The sequence below is a fragment of the Calidris pugnax genome, unplaced genomic scaffold, assembly GCF_001431845.1.
Source record: "Calidris pugnax isolate Ruff unplaced genomic scaffold, ASM143184v1 scaffold82, whole genome shotgun sequence".
Taxonomy (NCBI): Eukaryota; Metazoa; Chordata; class Aves; order Charadriiformes; family Scolopacidae; genus Calidris; species Calidris pugnax.
In genome coordinates this window covers 3,964,639-3,986,600 of record NW_015090833.1, presented here as the reverse complement: position 1 = coordinate 3,986,600, position 21,962 = coordinate 3,964,639, and the positions used below count along the sequence as shown (strand labels likewise).

At 36.6% G+C, this 21,962-nt stretch overlaps 1 protein-coding gene across 3 annotated transcripts in view; it reads right to left on the bottom strand.

Moving 5' to 3' along the window:
• PRDM2 (PR domain containing 2, with ZNF domain) overlaps positions 1-15,920 on the bottom strand; it is a 60,094-nt gene extending 44,174 nt beyond the window's left edge. For 2 of the 3 annotated variants that reach the window (XM_014941426.1, XM_014941427.1), the window contains exons 1-4: positions 15,845-15,920; positions 8,508-8,625; positions 7,163-7,266; positions 4,410-4,562 (exon numbers count right to left, since the gene is read on the bottom strand). In XM_014941426.1, the coding sequence (XP_014796912.1) occupies positions 4,410-4,562; positions 7,163-7,266; positions 8,508-8,625; positions 15,845-15,853 (384 nt within the window). In that variant the 5' untranslated portion in view covers positions 15,854-15,920. Of the gene's footprint in view, positions 1-4,409; positions 4,563-7,162; positions 7,267-8,507; positions 8,626-13,978; positions 14,022-15,844 lie in introns of all 3 variants that reach the window. The other variant, XM_014941428.1, reaches the window with a different exon arrangement.
• Positions 15,921-21,962: the final 6,042 nt, after the last annotated feature.

Here is a 21,962-nt window from a genome sequence, read left to right as displayed (position 1 = left end):
GCGCCCCCTGGCGGCCGGAGGGCGCGCAGCCCCGGGCTCCCCCCTGCTCCGACCCCAGGACCTGAGCCACCGGGAAACCGGCCTTTCCCGTCAGTATCCCTAATTAATCACGCGATAATTCACAATTATTAAATCAACTTCAAAGTTCCAAGCGGGAATACCCCAAAGTTTGATCGGCCTCAAATCGTGACATCGAGTTAAATCCACGCAGGCAACCAACCCCCCCCCCGCCCCGTGTTCCTTACCATCGCTATTTACACTTTAATTCTTTTAATCCTTTCCCCTCAGCATTCCTGGAGCCCGGCACACCCACCTTCCACACGGCATTAAATAAGGAGTAAAAAATTCCCCTAACGCTGGAATTTGGAACAAAATCTAAAGATTTGGGAAAAGCCTGTGGCAGCGAGCTGAAGGGAATGCAGAGGAAAACAAGGAATTACCACACGTTAACAGATCCACTGCATCACAATAATGAAAGATATGTTCTGATCCCAAATTTATTATTATTTTCTTTATAATCCAATTTAAAAAATGCCCAGGAAAGAGCAAATTAGCCAAGCTGGCATCACTGCAATTAACAACTCCCATTACCAGCACAGCCACTAACCAGATCAATACTGGTTTCTCTGGTTATATCACATGCTCCTTAAAGCATTACCAGACTCAAGCTAGTAAGTCCCTGTATTTGCAGACTAAAAATGTATTTATATCTATTTTTTTTTAAATCTTCACCATTCTCTTTCCATTTCCTGACATGTTCTATCCAAAACCAAGAAAAATCAACTTAATTCCCTTCTCTTATCTTAATACAACCCCCTTTTTCCAGGGCTTCATGACCATTGGGCTTGTGAAGGTAAGATACTATTTTTAGAGTCATTACGTTACAGCAAAGGGTGTCCTTACTCTATTATTTCAAGTTTGAAGCCAAAGGGAATTCTTCTATCAAGAACAATAGTAATATTTGTTTCCTCTAAAGCACTTTTTCCAGTGGGTCTCCCAGCACTTGAGGAAGGTGATGGTTATCTTTATACCCCCAGACACTGGAACGTCAAGAGATGCAAGATCCCAGCAACTAAGTTAAGTGTTTAAATTATAATATCAGCAAAGCCTACGGTTTGGCTTCCTTTAACAGTCCTGGAGGCCTGGTAGGATAAATAGTGGGAAACCTGTTTGCACGGTCCCATTTTCCTGCTGTTTAGTAACGAGGAAAAATGAAGGGTTGTCTGATGCAAATAGTTTACCATCAAAAAAATATACACACTCAGAGAAAAGATCCAGCAAAAACCACAGGCCATGCAATCCCATGACAGTAACGAGCATGCAATTTGTGAGCTGAACAGCTGGGAATTAATTTTCAACTTGCTGAATTTAAGTTTTGGTGGGACTGCTTGAGAATCTAAACGAAGCCCTCTAACCTTGTAGTTCTAAGGTGAGATGCAGCATCAAATCCAGACAATTAACCCGGCTCCCTCGTTAGCGATACGAGCGAGAAAAGGACAGCACTGACCGCTTCCACACTAGAGAATACACAGCAATCTCTCAATGACGACTGTTATTATCCTCTAATAACAGCTCTAAAACCAACCTCCTCCAAACCATCACCCACAGACTGTTGTGTGTCGCAGCGTCAGGTTGGCACAGCTCGGTTAAAAAAGGTATGAATTTTGGAAAGGCTCATTAGGTTAATAACTCCCACATGCTTTTTGATGCTTTACGTTTTAACTGAAACACTTAGCATTCCTTAATCTGAGCATTTTCTGCTCAAAAGGTTTAAATTAATTTCAAAATTTGTTACTTTCAAGAGTAATATCCTAACGTGATATCCTAAGCAGTTCCAGCACAGATTGTCCAAAATTCAATTCACTGTACAAATCCAAGCACTGCAATGTGTCTTGTACAGACCGAGATAAGCTTTTGCATGTCTGACCTTATTATAATATTTATTTTTCATCACAGACACTGCATTTTGCTGTGATATTGTGCTTTTGCACCTGGATGTAGCCTCATCTCCCCCAGCGTAACCACAGTGTACAGTCTGTGGCACCTGCACTCGCGTGCATTTTTCACACCGCATGCCGTATGTCACACCGCATTCCTATGTAAGAGGGAGCTTCCTGAGTTATTATAAACCTGTTTGGCAAAACATTCTTCCATAAACAAATTAATTTCACCTTAATCAAGGACAGTTTCACAGCCAAGCTTATTCAGAAGACTTTTTGAAACTGAGTTGTCACTGCAATTTAGCTTCTTCAAGAATCACAAAGTCCTGTACCGTGTGCAGAATTAACACTATTCAACTCACATAATGAGTTTAAGCTGTTTAAACGAAATACCCCAACTCTCATATACGCATCCTGGGGAAAGCATATGCAAAGCAGCCTGCAAATATCCTCAGTCTTTCAATAAAGATGAAGAGAAGATGGAAGAGAAAAATATTTGCTTGTGCTCGCTTAAAAATTCCATCCTCTTACTATTTAGAGCCGAGAACAGGGAAGTTAAAGCTCTGTGCAGTTTTGAGGTTCGTTTACACCAAGCAAATTTGGGCTTTGCTTATCTTAGCAGTGAAGCTTGGAAATCAGCCTGTTTAACTTACAAATTAGAAACCCACAAGAAGCCAAAGAAAACCTTGGGAAAAAAAATAAATAGCTGTGACAACATTTTAAATGCTTCAAGGTAAAGCAGAACAAAATGACATACAAGCCACTCACTCATTCTCTTTTGGGGGTAAATAAAGACTGTGCTGTTTATTTACCACCAAATGGAATTCCCCTAAATTTATGAATCATGATAAAGATCAGGAAAGAACTATGTGTACATACCTGGGCTGGTAAATTTACAGCAGTTTTGAAATGGCAGTATATACACCATAACACATTATATGAAGAGAACATTTAAGATGACAAAACCTGACACTGCAACAAATTCTTGACAGATTTTGAAACCAATAAAACAGACCCTGAAAGGCTGCTCTAACAGACTTCTGAAAGGGCTGCTTGGCAGCGTGATCTTTTTGGCAAGACCTACTTGGGTAAAACTCATCAGGTGGCAAGAGAAGACAGTCAGAGGAACAAAAGGATATTTCAGGTGTCGAGGCAAGGGATTTGTTATTCTGTCAGTAGTGCTCAGCCTCTTTTAGTGGCACAAGTATTTTCCAAAGTGCAATATGACCCATCAGAAAACACATTTGAAATAGGTGAGTGCTTGTATTTATGAGGACTAAAATCTTTGCAAAAAAGATTCAATGAGAGAGACATTTAAAATGTCAGAGTGCCTCCAAAAGCACACTTAAATTAATGAGCTAGTGTGGACTACGGGCAAAGGCAGCGGCAACCCAAGATAAAGTGTCCAGAGAAAACTAAGCTGGCTACAGATTCGGGTTGGGAGCCTGCCCTCAGGGAATAAACACCGAAGAGAAGTCAATAGTCTGACTGGCAGCAGCAAACCCCTACTTGAAATGCTACCTCAAAGCTGTTAGAAAGTTCAGAAAAAGCTTAGAAGGTTGTGGGTTTTTTTCCCAATCTAGTTTGAGTGACCTAAAATGTAACATCTCTACATATTGCTATACTGCCCTATAAACTTTAAAAACTGCATGGTATCAACTCATTTTTTCATTAAATGAAGATGAGTTACTTATAGATGTTGTCAGCCTTACAAGGAAATGCAAGAAACGGCAACAGCATGTCACAGCAAGGCTGCATGTACCCAAAAACCACAAAGCATTTTAAATAAAACCAAAGTCAAGCTATATATACCCACTGCTGGTAGGTCCTTGACAGAGATTCAAATAATACTTTATAGCCACAATATTCTAACACTAACATACTCTACCATTACTTTGAGTTAAACTGGTTTTATTTCTTGGTTTGAGAAATACAATACAACAGGAACGACACCCTTTTTCCTGTCCCCGACTCCCTGAGTGAAATTGGAATGGTACAAAACCAGAAAAGTTTGTTTCATGAAGCTACCCATATAAGTGTCTTGACAACCAATCTTGGTCATACAATGCAAAGACCATAAAAATAACTGATTTCTGCAAAAATTCCTCAGCAGAAAGTTTCTCAGTATCTACAGAAACAGGAAAACATTTATTTTAGGTAATTTGCTATAGTTTTTCATTCTACTTTGTATCAAATTTGGAGCTATAGCAAATCATTAACCAACAAAACGGACTCAGTGTTGGTACATATCCTCTATTTTAACAGTAGATCTTAATGTCAACTGTATCGGCACAGAAGAATTTAGACCAATGAAATGTAGCATTTGCAATATTTTAATTACATTTCACAAAATGTATCAAATATCTGTTTAATACAAATAGTAAAAAAATTGGATTTGAATAAAGGGGAGTAAAAAGTATTAGTAATAAAAGGTAACAGAGTGGTAACTGATTCTTCAGACTTTGATACCTTTAAACTTTTGTAGTATATGGTCCTGTTGATCTCCAGAGGAAATAGATTTTGCTCCTTTCCTGAACGTGCCCAGTTTATATATCGCAGCCAGTTCCCTTTCTTTGGATCCGTTGCATCAACACACATCCATCCCAGGTTTGGGTAATACACCTAGGAGAGAAAAGTGGCATTAAGCACATGGACAACTGCTAACACTGACATGTACGTGCACTAAATCCTGCACATTTTTTAGCTACACAAAGTAGTAGCTATAACCTAAGGAGAGAGGTAACACCGAGGGTAGGAGCAGATGTAGGGGTTGTACTGGGCAGGGAGTGTTGCTGGTCTTCTGCAATCTTTTTAGTGGAACCAGTACATTTGGGAAAAAAAAAAAATGCCTTTTGGCCTGCAAGGCCTTCTCTGAAGGTTTTGGGCTTGAAAGCCAAAACACTTAAAACAATTTGTTTCAGTTTGGCCAGCCTGAAATGATTCTCTAGATTTTGCATTTAGTAAACTGGCTGATTTTAAGACATAAAGGCAAGAGAGCTTTAATTTTACTATCTGATGAAATGGGAAAAATAACCCTATAGAAGTTAGAAGCATTTGCTTTATTTGGAAAGATAAGGGAAAGAATAATTTATATTTAATATTTTTTTATGGTATTAAAGAAAATCTTAGCCTTTCAGAAATCTTGTGGTCACCTTAAAAAACTGACCATGTCAATAAACTTCAGACCCTGTGTAAATTCTTCAGCTTGCATTCTTGGAGACAAATTTTTAACACCTACTCCTGTTTTGCATTTCAAGGGAGCCTGCAATAAAGCGAGGTTACTGACATCTTCAGTATTTGCTGATGAGAGGCAACTCTGCTTCTCTTTTGAGACATTATGCATCTCCCACTCTTCTTACTATAATCCAAGTCAGAAGCCTATAAGAAGAGCCTACCAGTGGAGGCTATACATTTTTTTTCCCCAGACTGAAGAACACGCTACTGTTCAGCACAGTTCTGCCAGTCATTCTGAATGAGCAGACAGCTTTTCCCTCAGTTTTCAGTCACTTGCCATCATTTTCCTTTCTGTGGCTTTTCTCCGACAGAAAATGAAAATACGTTCAAGTTTCTGTTTCTCTCCACAGACATGGGAAGTACACGTGGACACCCAAAACATCTTTTTCAGAATGATACTCTAAGCATGACAGTTCAAAGTTATTAAAATTGACTGGAGATGCCAGCTTTTAGAAGCCTTACTTTTCCCTCAGATTAACTTCACTAAAAAAACAAGTGGGATTTTTGAGGAAAAGGTTGCTTTCTTCGTTGAAGGTCCATATACCTAACTACTCCCACACACCACCATTCCTTTATAAACAATATTTTCTAACTGAAGATTCTGCAGTGGTTTCAGATACCAGCACAGGGGGCCAACTGTTGCGGTCTTATTTTACCTGCTTTTTTCTAATTCCAAAATCAGTATTAAAGCAACACACAATTACTCTGAGATCTAGCAAGGGTTCTCATTATCACTTGCATTGCAACTATGAAGCTTTGTAACAGCTTGTTTGCAATTATCATTTATCAACACAAATTTTAAAAATATTAAGGCATATCCACTGAGAACATTCAAAATCCAGCACTGAGAAAAACAATTGCAAGGTCAATAATTTACTTGACTGATTCCATCTCACTAAGTGTTCTTGTACCAGATAAGAACTGGAGAGACCTTACGCAGTGGAGTTTGTGATAATACTCAAATGCTTAATGCAACAAACATTATGCTTGAACACTTTATTACTTTCCTGAATGTGAATTTGCATTCATGGGAAATTGTTCTAGATCAGTTCCTCTGATAGGAGTTAACATTAAGTTTTTCATGTGTATCCAGTGTTTCATGCAGTTCAATTTTTGCAGACTGGGGCCAGAAGGATGACTATCAATATCTTTAGCCTAAAAATCTGTAAACTAGCAAATTCTGTTCCAGAACATGCTGTGCCACAGTTCCTCCACCCCTCCCCTCCTTACCATTCCCTTTGTTAAAGCCATTTGCTGTATGTGTCTTCAGAAAGGCTGAAGCAGCCTTTGGAAGTAGCTATGAACTGCCTTAAAGACACTGTAGATAGGATTCAACTCCAGATTAAGACACGTACATTTTGAAATCTACATAATATCCAAGGTCTTATGACTCTCTGTGGAGCTTAAAGAGCTATTCAGCTGCCCAGACAGTATTTGCTTTAAGGCAAGCCCAAACACAAGCAGCACAAGAAATACTGCAACAGTTGAGAACTTTTATGTAAAAGCTCCAAAAGCCATATCAATTCCCATAACAAAGCTCGTTTTCAAAGAACTAAATGAGGAGGAGCACTGTGGCTTCCTTAAGAGACTCCACATCCTCCTAATTTCCCTAATTTCATAAGCAGTTGGCAGTACTCAGTTGCAGAAGGACAGCACTCCAGAGTCAAGCCAACAAAGCAAAGTTTTATCAGCAGCAGACTCTGAAGGGGAGGTGTGACCCAGAGACAGTACAGAAGAAAATTTTTACTGCAATTTCAAACAATACCAGTAGTTTAAAGCTTTGTTATTCAGAACGGTCACTCAATCCAAGTGTCTAAATAACTGTTTGTAATAAATAACTGTTTGCAATGGTAGACATAGATAGATGGCAATTATTTCACATCATGTCTATTTCTAAGATCTCTGGAAAAAATATTTTAGATAAAGGCTAAGTACAAAATATTGGCCTAGTAACGGATACATTTTTCCATTTCCAAGCTGTTTCTTACCTCCCACATGTATACATTGCTCTTAACTTGAGATCTTTTTTTCTTGTCACCAACAAACGGTCCAAACTTCTTGCCTTTTAAAATTGATTTCGTTGCCCAGACACCTGAAGAGAAACACATCACTAGTTAAAACTAATCTAACTTCTCTACTCATAATTCATATTTCTTAAGATCATTACACGTGTCTGTCTCAGACTGGGGAGCATTCTACAATATTAAGATAACAATAATGAAACTGAAGTTTACTAAAATGAATTCAAACAACCCTCTCCCCAAAACTCACTTCAATCATGAAAGCTTTAAGCATTTACCTGGTTGCATTCTTTGCTCATGGGCTACTGTAGCTCTGAAGACAAAAAACAACCTCAATTTTTCTTGTCCTTCAGGTAATACTCAAAATACCATAAGAGTGTTACAATATAAAACCTGTAAAGTCCCAGATTTCAGCTGTTTTGCTGAGTAAACATGTTATTAAAACAAAAATCCTATTTGCTTCCTGTGAAACAATGCCAGGCAAATGAAGCCCTCACAAAAGTTGTGAAACTAATTAATAGTATGTTTTGAAGGAAAAAACATTTCAGATCAGTTAAAATATGTGCATCTGCTCACAAATTTATTGACAACCAACAGCTGCACTTCACATTTTATAGCATGAAAACTAACAACAGATTGACAAATAATTGGTAATTAAACATAACATTCTCATTCAGACCATGCGAGAACAGGTTCATACTAGAAAAGATTAACCTTGATCCAAGGAGCTTATAACCTGTTACTAACAGTCATGGTTCTATTGGCAGGCTTATTCCTCAGCTTCCACCATCAAGTATCCTGTCTGCAGTTGTGACTTCCAGCAAAGCTCTCTCATGTTAAACTCAGTTAAAAAAGAAGCCAAGCATTTTGCATATATTACAGAAATAATGCTTTGCTCCATATAGCAGCTTTCACATCTGCACTGAATCTGTTCGTCTAAATTAAACTTCCATATTGATTGGACAGTGAGATGCAGCACTCTAAAGAGGCAACAGTAAGATGTGCAAAACACAAAACTGGTAAAATGCTGTAAGTGAAAACAGACCACTGAAGTGACATATCAGTATTTTCATAACCTAATCCATTTGCATCTTGGTCCACCTTCGTCCCCAGTTCTGATGTTCTAGGAACATCATCTTGGGATGCTGGAGAAACTTAAAAGTTGTCTACTCTTTCCAACAGAAATTCCTTCTGATAAATGCAAATCATCTCCACTCAGCATAGTAGGAGAGCACCAAACTTTCATAGCAACTGTAATTGGTGTGAGCTGGTATAAAAATCTTCATTCTCTTTCCACAGTTGTAGCACTCACCAAGCCGTGTCTTGTCAACAGCAGATGGGAAGAGCCTCACGTCCTCAGGAAGCCCCCTAAGCACGTGCTCAGGTACATCATCTAAGGTCTCCACAGTGACAGCAGATTCAGTTGTGTTCTACAAGTCAAAAAGCCACAAGGGCCATGACCATCAACAGGTGAAAACAACAGCACAACAGATGATCAACCCTTATGAGCTACAATTCCTGACTTGAAATTAAAGTAAAATTTCCGAATTGCCATTTTAGGTAGGGGCCTCTCCCAACTACATGCTAGTGGAGAAGTAACGTTTTATCAGAACATTCAAGTTTTCAATATTATTTTCATTACACTTGCTGCTTGAATGCAGAGTTCTGAGACATTAGAGATATACATGAAACACTGATAACTAAAGTTGCTTCTTTTGCTTTAGTTAATGGATGTGTTTTGATTACGAGCAATATACAGTGAGTAAATCTGACTGAAAAGTTTTTCATGTATCTCTTAGGCCATTTGCCATTTCATTCATTTTCCCTGGCCTCTCCTCAAAAACGAATTCAAAATTCTCCCTTCAGTTACTTGAGAGAATAGAGCTAAATGTATTTTCTTTTTCCCGTCTGAATGTGACTTACCTGACAACACTACTATATTATACTTAAAGATGTATGAACAGAAAAGTGCTGTGGTTTTATACCACGGGAAATATCTATATTTTTCAAAATATATCATGAGTCCAGGCTTAATGTTAAGTCTTTGAAACTGCTCGTTAATATCGTAATATAAAATTCATCCATGGTACAGTTTTCAGCTTTTACTGATCAGTTACGCCATGAGAAACTACATCTAACAAGTAATTAGGTCAGTAACAGTGCTGTTACAGGCAGCACTATGTTGAGATAACATTCCTCTGTGCCATTTCTGATTAAAGTTCTTTCAAATTTCAGATTAAAAAAAAAAAAACCATGGTAAAGTTGATGAGGCTTTCTCCAAACAAGTATAAACAATATGTTTGACTCTATTTTTAAACTAGACAATTCAAATTTAAAAACAAAAACAGTAACATGAAATCATACTAGATCTTTAGTAACCTGCCTTGAAAGTCTAGCTCAATTTAAAGAGGCAGATTAATTTTCCTTTTAAATTACAGACGGCTACAACAGACCTAATCTAACATTCAGACCAAATCTTTTCTGAAAATAAACCACATATTTTCATTATTTTATGTTTCAGCTGTACACCGATCTTAAACACGACCTCTTCTGCTAGAAAATGTTTCTGACTGCTTCTGAAAGACTACTATATTGAAGAGAAACACACGATGCTTTTAGTGGAAATTGTTTAGATTAGTAGAAATCTTTGTTAGCTGCATATGTTTTGAATACCAGACAGTCAGAAAATGAAAGCAGTGTTAGAAGAGTTAGATGTGTTTCAGGACATACACATCATTTGTCCAAATTATACTGTTGAAATATGTTATTGGTAATTAAAGTAACAAGAGGCGAGTGAACTGCCTCGCTAAAACAAACTGATTAAAACAGTATCAGCCAGAACAAAGGAAGAATAAGAGCTTTTTCCATTTTATTTCATAACCATCCTATTGGATTTTTTTAAATCTTATGTTACCTACAGAGAATGAAACAGTAAAAGCCCCAAAAACAGAGACATTAATGCAAACTGATTCTGCACCAAAGCATCAGCAACTGTGTTCCATTACCTTTCTTAACACCTAAACATTAATCTTCTGCAAATTCTGTTTCAAAAGGTAGAACAAATGTGGATCAAATAAACCCGTGCTTAAGCCAGCAAAGCAGTGTCTGCATTATGACCCTCAGCAAGTAAATTTTGGTAAATATTTATAAAATCATATAGACTTGATTGGACCAGCTTGAGATACGTGGCATGTGGCTTATCTTTATCAGAATTTACAGCACTAGCAAAAAGGGTGACTCGAAAAACATTTATGTTTTAATCAACCATCCGTTTCATTTTCTCTTTGACTTAAATATCTGTCCTTAAAAAATTAAATAATGCCATAAAAGCTATTATTTCAGTATCCTAAAAGTTAATCATAATTCCTAAATAAATTGACAGGTCAGAATCCTTAGCCAGCAGGTTAGAATACAAAAGGTTTTAAGGTCATTTTATATTAAAGTTTGAAAGGAAATAGAATCCTAATAAATGATTTATGAATGTCTAGTAATTGATTACTTCAATTCTAAGGAGCTTACAACGTTCAGTAGGCTGCTTAAAATATTATTCATACTATTATTTCTACAACAAGACAGTAAACGCTGCTCACACTTGCCATTGAATAGCTAGCTCTTCATGACAATCAATAAAACATTATTCCTGACAAAAATGACCAGAATTTCAAAGATACAAGCATGTACAGTCTCCCATAAAATCTGTCTGCATTCTGAAAGAACTGTGCTTGGTGAGAACTAGGCATATGTTGAACCACTTGCAACAGCCCTAAAAATGTGTGTTCAATGCCCTCTGACACTGAACTTTGATCATTCTGGTCAGAAACAAATACCGGTGGTGATGGCAGTAATTAGTCTAATATGAAAGATGTTATACTTAAGCTCTGAACAAGCTTTAGGAAGTGTTAAACTGAGAAATATCACCTTGGGCAACACTACAAGCTGTCCAAGTAAACCCTGGCTTTCTGGAAATGATTCTTGCTTTTACACATAAGCATAAAGCAGAGATACGACAGTAGTTTTCATAGATTGAGTAATAGTCAGAGCACTTATAAAACACGTTGTGCCGAAAGTTTACTGGAAATAGATTTTAAAATACATTTCTATCTGCTATCACATTTAAGGTTTTTATCTCTAAAGCAAACCAAGTAAAGCTTCTCAGCCTTTTCTACGTAGCACCCACTCTTTGTGAGGGTGCTGCATATGGCAATTATTCTCTACATTTATGAATGTGACTCTGCTGAGTTAAGTGACAAGAATATCTCTTCTGCCAGCTTTAACAGCAACAAGGAGAAAAATGGTAAAACTGGAGTCATAGCAAGGTTATTCTATTGCCGCCTTGGTAAGCCCTAACAGCTGCACAGACACTTCCTAGAGAGCTATTTGTAGGGGAGAAAGACCCCCAAATTGGAAACCATGGAAGGAATAGAATGCCAGAAATCCCTTCCCATCCAAGAGAGTGAAGAGATGGGGCCGGGGGCAGGGGAGAATCTTATTCTTCAGTTATAATAGCTGAAGTCTATTCAAAGCAGAGCACATCAAACAACGAAACCTAAGTATCCTTCCAGTACATTACCCCACAACTTCATTAGGGGAGAACCAAGCCTATTTTTCCCAGCAGCTTCTAATCACTAAATTATATACAGGCATAGATGAGGGGGACTACAAAAAACCGACACGGCAGCTATCAGAATGATGCACTTCAAATTTCAAGCTAACAAAAGCAAGGTGTTTTTTTTGTTTGGGTTTCAGTTTGGGGTTTGGTTTGGTTAGGGGTTATCGGTATTGGGGCGGTTGTTTTGGGTTCTTTTTACAGCCATAACTAGATGGGCAGTTAAAAATCTCAAGCCTACAAATACATTTTAACCCACTGAAATTTTAACACACTCAACTGATTTAGACAGAATCACATCTGATGTGCCTGGCATATCCCCTTATAGTCACACCTCCTATTAGCCATAAATGTCCCAAAACTGGTCTATCATTTAAGAAGTTTATTTGGAGTAATCCACAATCAGAACTTTATTTTGCATCTACCTACATAAATCAAAGACTAGCAGCTAGAGTCAGAGAAAACAGCACTCAGACTCATTCAACACCTGCCATATTAAAGCATTTCACAAATACCAGAAAATTGCATATGGCCTAGTACATAACAATATATTTCACACCTCAAACGAATGGTAATAAGTAACCAAATACTAAACAGTAAAATAAACAACAATTTAGTTCAGTCAAATCAGTGCAATCTCATTTTATCTGCAATTTAAATGTAGCTACTGAAAATATTTTTAAGATCACAACTTGTGCCCAAGGAATGTCTGTCTACCAAAAGAAGAAATGTTTTATTTCAATAACTTTTCCACCAAAACTTAGAAACTGCACTTAAATTTATTTTTCTGCTTAAAAAAATTCACCTCTTGGTAAGGATAGTGAACTGGTGCATGTCCTATGGCCAATTTTTGCATTTAATTGAAGTCCTAATACAGTGCTTTTCACTCACTCCAAACTGCATTTTTGAACACAAAAGCACTTGAAGCTTATTTCACTTTTAAGCTTCTTACTCTGAAGTTCATCAGAAATATTACACTCCCAGCATTCAAATTAGCCAAGGTGAAGTAACTTAAGAACGTTACCAAGAAATCATTTGAGAGCTGAAGGGGTACCTTAACTGAAATTATCTTTTCCTGTTTCCATCAAATTCGGAGTCCAATCACTTTGACAGTACCTTTCAACATACTTTTAAGTAATTTTTCACACCACTTTCAATGTAATTGGACCTATGGACCAACCAAAAATCAGACTACAATGTTACGAGCAGTATTTAAGCAGAGTAGAACCAGAACCTGCAACTAGATGTTTACAGATGATCAGATTGGAGCAAAACGGAAAAAAATCGTCCTGAACAATGTGATGAATGACAAACATTCAGTTAATGTCATGTTTTGGTGGAAACAGGATTAGGATAAATGAAAAGATAAAGGAAAGGATGCTACTGAAGAGAGAGGGCCAGGGCAGAGAAGTTAGAAGAGGTAGTTGTGAAAAGGATATGAAGTGACTAAGGAAGGCTGCTGACTCTAACAGCCAGGTAGCACAAGTAAGTTGGAAGCAGAAAGGTCTCTGCATGTCCGGGAACCTTATGTGTGCTTGAAAATTAAAGATGTATCAGAAATATTTGAAATAACCATTGAAAAATTCAAGGGAATGAGGGGTGGTAATTTCAGTACAAGTGCAAGTGTCATTTCTTAACACACGCTTCACCATTTTTTGAATAACTGCCCGTGCAGTTTTCCAGGTAGCCCCAACCTTCTTCCTACTCTGTCTTAATGCAGATTGCGATGCAGTAAATGCTATCAATCAAAACCCCCTGTCTGCTTGGGTTCAGCATAATTATTCAGCATATTCTGATGTAGTTACATATTAAAAGAAGATTTCTTTTTAAAACAGATAGAGAATGCATTCTGTCTATCCTGAGACAGCAATCTTCTAAGAAACCCAAAAATATTAATACCAACAACAGCTGCTTTTTTTAGAATCCCTCTTCTTCTTACTACAAGGCGGCCGTATCAAAGTGTTTATGAAAAGGTTTTTCCTTCAGTACTTCAAGATTTCTATGGATTAAACACCAAAACCAGTGGTCTTTTAATATAAACCAAATTAACAATAGCCCAATTAGTTTCAGGGTCACTGAAGTCACACCAAAAGCAGAGAGAAGCAGAATGACAGGAACATGAGAGCAGAACACTTGAGAGATGTTTGGCATCAGGCAAAAACATTTCTTATACAAACCTGGCACTACAACTTGTCAACAGTGAATGAAATGACAAGGGCACTGCAAGAAAAAAACACCACAGGGTTGATGCTAAAAACACACTTAATATGAATGGTAATTGAACAATAAAAAGCCGAATGAGCTCTGTACACTTCAGATACTAAACGTGAAAGCCAGAACCACCAAGACAGACTCTAAGCTGCTGTAACTGACCCCAGAGACAGGGTCACCTCATTATTTAATTGTAAGATGTCATATGTCACAGCACTGCATAAACATTATTAGCAGTCCCAATAAGAAAGATGAAGACTTTCTTTTGATACAGCACAGAAATCTTACTTAATTCTAGAAACAGACTGGGGTGGAGGAACATAACAACAGACAGGACAAGAGGGGGACACGAACACATACATGGGAAGGAAATAGCCAAATATAACAATTAAAGATTACAATCTACATATTCCAGAATTTTAGCAGAATCTGAAGGCTATCAGAATGACTAAAGGAGTAGGATTATTACTCAAGCAGACAGAGCAATAGGCTGTTCGCTTCGTGCCACTGAGCGTATTCAAAACAAACCTTACAGGTGGAAAAAAATCAAGTCTTAATACAAATAAATTGTGAAGCAACAGTTAACTTAGCTACCCCAAACTAGACTACTAATGCTTCAAAGTGTGCTAATGCAGATGTTATTTTTATTTTTTATATATAAGCATTTATATTTGTGTATACATATAATAAAAATATGTTTTTTTTACAATACATATTTCAGGGCTCTGATAGAAACTTTATATTGATATGATATTTTGCTTTACTTTTTAAATACACATACATATATTGAAAGTATTTTTACCTTAAATCAGAGGAAAAAAGCAACATGAAACATCCTATCGGCCCATTTCACACTGTAATTACTTATATTACTTTTATAACTTCAGTGAGAACATACTCCAGCAAAGTACTCATTGTATTCAATGCTGCTGACGATCAAATAAGGGCACAAAGGGCAATAAAAGCACTTATTAGACACAGCCATCAATAAAAGAGTATACAAAGCATTTTACTTGACTGTGTGCTGTGGTTGTTTCTGGCTAAGAAAGCTTCTGTTCATAGCCGACTCTTTTAGCAAATTAAAAATGGCATTTCTTCAGTGTTATATCCTATTTTCACATTCCCACACCAAAGGGCCTTTGTAAGATCATCCAAAGGAGAAGTACTTATGAGAAAAATGTAAGACAACACACACTTTTTCTATAAGTACCTTTAAGTACCACAATTGTGCATGATAGACAAACAGATGTATAATTCCTACTGGGACAAATGCAAAATAAAATTGTGTACACTTGGCTCTAATTAAAACAGCACCCTCCAGTCAAGATGTTCTTCCATCCATACAGTGGAGTACTGCATCACGAAAGAAATGTGCTTTCCCAGTCATTCTAGGGGAAATGCTTACGGTTCCAGAAAAGTGTGAAACTTCCCAATCAATGAATTTCTGTGACAGATTGTTCACTGTGCGTTTGAAATGGTAAAGTGGTTTAAAAGGTTAAAGAAAAAAACGGAAGCCTTCAATTTTCAAGCCACTTCTATATGGAGCTAAAATATTTCCAAAATTTTGGAAATAGATTTTCTGGAGAGATGTTCTTATAAGAGGTGCCAGCAGTAATAACTTACATGCTGCTAAAGGGAATTCACACACAAAGAAATCCATGAAATAAAATGTATCTCACAAGGATACATATTGTGGAAAGGAGGATTATGAAATTTAGTGACACTGAAGATTTTCAAGAACATTTCTTTTCAATGGATGATTTACTTTTCTTATTAATAATTAACTGTTCTAACATCTAAGTATTTTGATAAAGTCTTACATTTATACTCACCTGATTCATTTTGAATTCCTGTTGTGTTCTGAAAAGATACACACAACAAAGAAACTCCTTTGATTACATGAGCCCTAAAAAGAAAAACAAACAATTGTGACATGTACTTACCTATAAATTTATACTGAACTGAAAGAACACATAGAATTGTAGTTTCTCTTCCCAAAGCATTTGTCACAAAACAGCATATTGCTTTATTTAAAAAAAAATCTGCTCCAAGCTATAGTTTGTTATTATAGCTCAAATGTATATAAATAATCTCAAGAAGGGTATCTATCATTAATCTTTCTCCTGGTTTTAACTGAGGATGCAACAGAAATGTGCTCAAGTAGGATTGTTTCATTTTTTAAAAAAAACAAGCTAGCTTCTTCAAGATTGAGTACTTCTAAGAACTTTAGGAGTCCGAGCTCTTTAAAATTTAAGATCAAAGCATTGTGAAAGACCTGAAGTGGTTTTCAAATTAACACAACACATGCATTTGAGTCTCCACTCCCTTGTATTAGAAAACAGGAAATTCTTCCTTAAAATTCAGCCTTTTATTAAGGTATTTTATTACACCACCACATTTGGCATTCTTGTTTAACAGAAGGCTGAGATTTCAAAAGGTTTCCTAGTTCAAGTAGGCACCAAATTTGGAAACTTGTGGCTTAAGACAAAACAAATCACAATGATGCCATATGTAAGAGTCTAGTACATCAACTCACTTTTTTTTTTTAAGCATACAAAAAAGCATTATTGCTAGAAACACTATCCTTCCTCATACAGAATTTTCAATAAATGAACAATACCGTTTTGGAGGTTAACTTTAATAACTTAAAGCGCTTCATTCAAGTACTACTATTTCTTCTCTCCCTTTAGTTTTCTTCTTATAACAACGATTAACTGATTTTTACTAAGTACTTAGTATAAAACCTAAAATTTAATTTAAAATACATTCAAGCAAAATATACTCCAAGTAAATTTGATATAATCCTCCATATCTTTGCACTAAGAATTCTTAATGCTGCCTAACAGTGAAAATATGCCAAGTGTCGTACAAACGTTGCATTGCTTAAGAAATTAATGAGGAAAAACTTCCTTGAAAAGGATATTTCTGTTGTATGCAGCTCTTCCAGGATTAACTCCTTCTGTCCTGATATTTCTGTACTATGTTAGCGTTTAGACAAACAGCTGAAACATCTGTATTTCAGTTCCAGTTTTGCAACTGGTTCTGTGGGATTTACCGTTTGCCAGCAAAGCCCAGTTATGGGATAAGGAGCTCCACCTCCTCAGCTTATAAACATCTAAAGGAAAGCATTCCTTTTGATACAGTGAAATAAGTTGCAATAGTAGGTATCTGCCAAATACAAATAAATTCCTAGGAATGATACATCCTAAGCATTTGATTTTCTAAAATTTTCTCTAGCACTGATAGAAAACATAGCCAACACCGAGAAACTACCAAAAAGTAGGGAATAATCTCCCCAGGTTTCATTACTAGTTACAATCCAGAGATTGCTAAATCTTGCCATGACAATAACATCCCTTTGGCTCTAAGTTTCTCACACATTAGCACGCAGTTGTTTCTCACACATCTTGCACATACCCTTTGCTTCCCTCAGCCTTGACATCTTAACTTACTTTCCCTCCTGACAAATCTGATTTCTACTTCAGACATATTTGCGCAAATGCTTTAGGCAAATGGTTTCTGAAATGTGATCCACAGCCTGCCTGGCATCTGCTGAAAGTCGCCTTAGCACATGGAAATGCTCATTAAAGAAAAAGCAAAACTTGGAGTCAGTCTAAACTTCTGTACTTGAGATGATGCCTGAATAACAGAGAAAAATCCAGCGCACTTATTCTTTGTTCACTGGGACAATGCCCACACAACGTCAATTTATAAATGAAATATTTTGGATAGCAAGAGAGGCACCAAAACTTTTCCTAGGGTGAAAAACTATTTTTAGTAACAAATGTCTTGCTTTTCTATACTTGGCTACAAAACAAAACAAAAAAACCCATTGCTCATGAAGAGAACAAAAGCAAGAACCTTTTATTGCCATGATTTTAGAGCAGACCCTGATGAGCTATTTTGGTTGTAGCAAATGAATTTAAGCAGTTATCGACTCCAGCCGCCTATTTCTACCTTTTCTCCTCCTCCTCACTGAAGATTAACGGTCCATCCATGACAAGGGCTGAACTGTTCATATAACCATTTTCTACCACAGTTCTGGAAAGCGATTTAGAAAACCCGATGTAGAAGGGCATGTGTTACACTGCGGTAAATACAGTCACATGAAGTACAGATGTGATTTTCAGCACTGAATAAACAAGGAAGGCATTTAACCTAGAACTCTAGATATGTAAAGACAATAAGGATTTAAAGCACTGTCTTACAGAAGCAAACATTCAACACCAGCACTACTCAGCCACTGAATGAAAGGAATCTGAGAGACAACAAGTAAATATCAATTAAGTGCTGGGTTGAAGGGGTCAATGCTAAAGGAAAGTTCTGTCAAGCTGAAAACTTCCTCTAAGCCGAGCTTCAACCGAGTTGTTAAATAAAACAGCAAAAAACTTGAAAAGCAGTCAGAAACTTTTTTGTTTCATTTGAGCAGTAAAAATCCGCTTTTCTTGTATTTCATATCTAACTCAAAATTATTTTGCTGAGAATTAGTAGTGTTTTCAAAGCATTTTCAAAACAAAAAATAAGCCTGGTATTTTTACAGATGTTATAAAAGCTTTATTCAGCTTTTATAGAACTGGTTATATCCAAACATCTCAACAGTATTTCTAAGGAGATGGCAAATCTTAACATACTGACATATTTAAACCTACACATCACAGTTTAGGTAGATTCCTACCACACTGTGCTACTCTGTACTTTTGCAGCTACAAGTTAGCAGAGGAACCAGTTGATCATAAAATACAATTAGATGAGAAATTAGGGTACACCACAAGCTTCAACAAGTATTTATAAAGCTATTAATTTAAAACACACACTTCATCATGAAATTTTATACCTGCAATTCTGACAAGTTAAATCTATGAGCTCTCTAACTGAAAAAGAAAGACGAAATTTTTCCTTCCTCCATTTTACCTATTTTGTTAACAATCAACTCGATGTGGAAAGTAAGATTAATCATACTGGCGAAAAAAAAATTAAGACTATATCCAGACTTACATGTAATCGCTAGCTTTCTTTCTACCTAAATGAAACATGACGTAAGAACAGAAGACAAAGTATTTTTAGCAGTAAATTTGGGAGTTAACCTCTAGTACACAAAGTTCAACAAAACCAAGAATATATGAAACATATTCTACAACTGCTGCACAAATACTAGTTCCCATATGATCAGTGACTATCACCAACATACCTACTCTTGCCACTGCAGAGACAAGCTTTCACTTCATACACTAAGGACTTTTTAGCTACACATAAAGTCAAGTCCAACAGGAAAGCCCCAAAGAAAATCTGGGTACCTAAACGGGGCCTACAGGAGAGCTGGAGAAAGACTCTTTATCAGGAGGTGCAGCAATAGGAGAAGGGGTAATGGTTTTAAATTGAAAGAAGGGAGATTAGATTAGCTACTAGAAAGAAATTCTTCACTGTAAGGGTGCTGAGACGCTGGCCCAGGTTGCCCAGAGAAGCTGTGGATTCCCCATCCCTGGAGGGGTTCAAGACCAGGTTGGATGGGGCTTTGAGCAACCTGGGCTGGTGGGAGGTGTCCCTGCCCAGGGCAGGGGGGTTGGAACTCAATGGTCTTGAAGGTGCTCTCCAACCCTAACCATTCTGTGATTCTATGACTCTAAAATGGTAAACGATACTGCTCTGATTTGCCATCAGGGGAATTGTGATATATTAAAGAAGTGATGATGACCACTATAATCAGTTTTAAAATTAGCAATAATCTACACTTGTGTTAGAACTTTGAAAAAGTCACGTCAGCAGCTCCATCAAATAGAGGTAACAACTATTTCTGCTCAACCTTCCCTCCAAACTCAACCGCAACATGTACCCCCATTTATCAAAGACCTGAATATTGTTAATAACTTTGAAGATTCACAGAAGTCCCTAAAAAAAGCTAAATAGAGGTTCTATGCCAAAAATGAAGCGTTATCACCAATACAGTAACGTGAATTTTTAATACTAATTTCCAGAAAATATTGCCAAGCCGTATTTATTTTCAAACCACTACCTACTATTGTATCTCATGAGTACAAAAATACTATGCAATTTCTCGAGACATTAAACCATCTGGGAAACAAACACAAGCGAAAGAAGATCTACTGCATCATATCATCTTAGAGTGTCAGAAAAGTGTATTTAGAAAGGCTCATTGTTAGACAACAAATTGTATTTATTGAAATAAGAATATACAAGACATTTGTACTTAAGGAAACACTGTGGTCATTCTAAAGCAAAATACTTGAAACAAAAAATATTTTAACCTTATTTCTGAATGCTACACTTAAGAATTTTAAATATTCCCTTACAATAAACATAACTTGCTGGGAATAGTCTGCAAACAAAAGCAAGTAATTTTCTATAAAACCAACATTACAGATTGTCTTTTCAAACTAAATCAGATGTTACTTCTAGTAAGCATTCCTAGTCTACCTTCTGATTGTATAAACCATATTTACCATTTCTGTTTGTGGGTTTGATTAATTATTTTTTTTAAATATCCCAGAATCAAAAAGCACTTTGAAAGAGAGGATGTTGCTTCCAATTCAGAGAAAGGAAAAAACAGGCATAAGAGTATTGATCCTGTTTTGGAAGCTGAAAATGGAACATGCATTACATCACTGCTCCGGTAAAAACATGTTCACTATAGAACCAGGAACAAAACCTGAAAGTCTCAACACTCTCCTTTCCTAGTGACCAGCGGTTCAGATTGGGATACTGCAGACATCTTTTTCTTTGTTTAGTTTTTAGTTGCAGCACATGATTTTTTCTGAGTTGTTTTTTAACGTCAGGTATTTAAATTTTTTTTCAATTTAATACTGAAATACTCTAATCTATAAATTCTCAATGTGTTAGATGAAACAAAGCTGGCCAAAAAAAAGAAGTTCATTTTAACTCTGAAAGATTAAAATATGCATTTGATAGAAACAGGAAGCACCATCTATGGGCACCTAATCGCAAAGACATTTTCATTTACTCAAGACTGACACAATAAGAACAGAGAAAAAGCAGCCAAACAATGATTTTCTGAAGACTAAACTCTATTACCTATTGTTCATTAAGTAAAAAGGCTTTGCTTACTGCCATATAATCAAATAAACTGTTACACCTTAGAAAGGTTTATTCAGATAACCAATAACTCAAGAAGTCACCAACACAAAAATGAAACATGAGTTTACTAATTAAACTGCAACTGGTAAAGAGATGTCAACAGAAAATAACAAGTCTCTAATGACTGCAAATATACAGAAATACTATTCCAATCTTCAGACATAAGCACACTTCTAATAGTACTTGCAAAGACAGAAATTTCAAATGAAAATTTTCTCAGACAAGTACATTGCTGATTTACTACTATATGAAGAAGTCAATTTCAGTCATTTCTTTTTACAGAGCAGGACTCAGCCTCCAGCTTCCGTCTACAGGCATGTTTTATACAGAGGCAGAGAAGCAATATTTTTCAGCTAAGAATACAATCAGAGAAAAAACACATTGGTAGAAGAAATTATTTCACTGGGGGGAATGCATTAAGTATCAGGATCATACCTACCCTTTCACAGGCTAACAAATTCAACAGCACATACATTGCAGAGCCTCAAAAAGGTACATCAGTGCAGATAGCCAACACACGAGCTTATGAACTCCAGCTGTTTATAAGTCCCTGACAAAAAATACACAAGTAACAGCGTCCAATCTTCACCAATAAGCAAATGTGATGACTAAGGTTCTGTGCTACCACTACAAAGCACAGATTATTTTTTTTTTTTTTTTCTGGTTGAGATCCTCATTCAAAGGTCTTGCAGGAACACCGCAAATAAACTGGATTCCAATGATACAAGAATGTTTTCAACAGCCAGCCACCTAGCAGGCAACAATATTCAGATCTCCTTTTCACATACTATTACTTTATATCTTTAAGGATCAAGATTTTTATATACAACAGTGAAACAG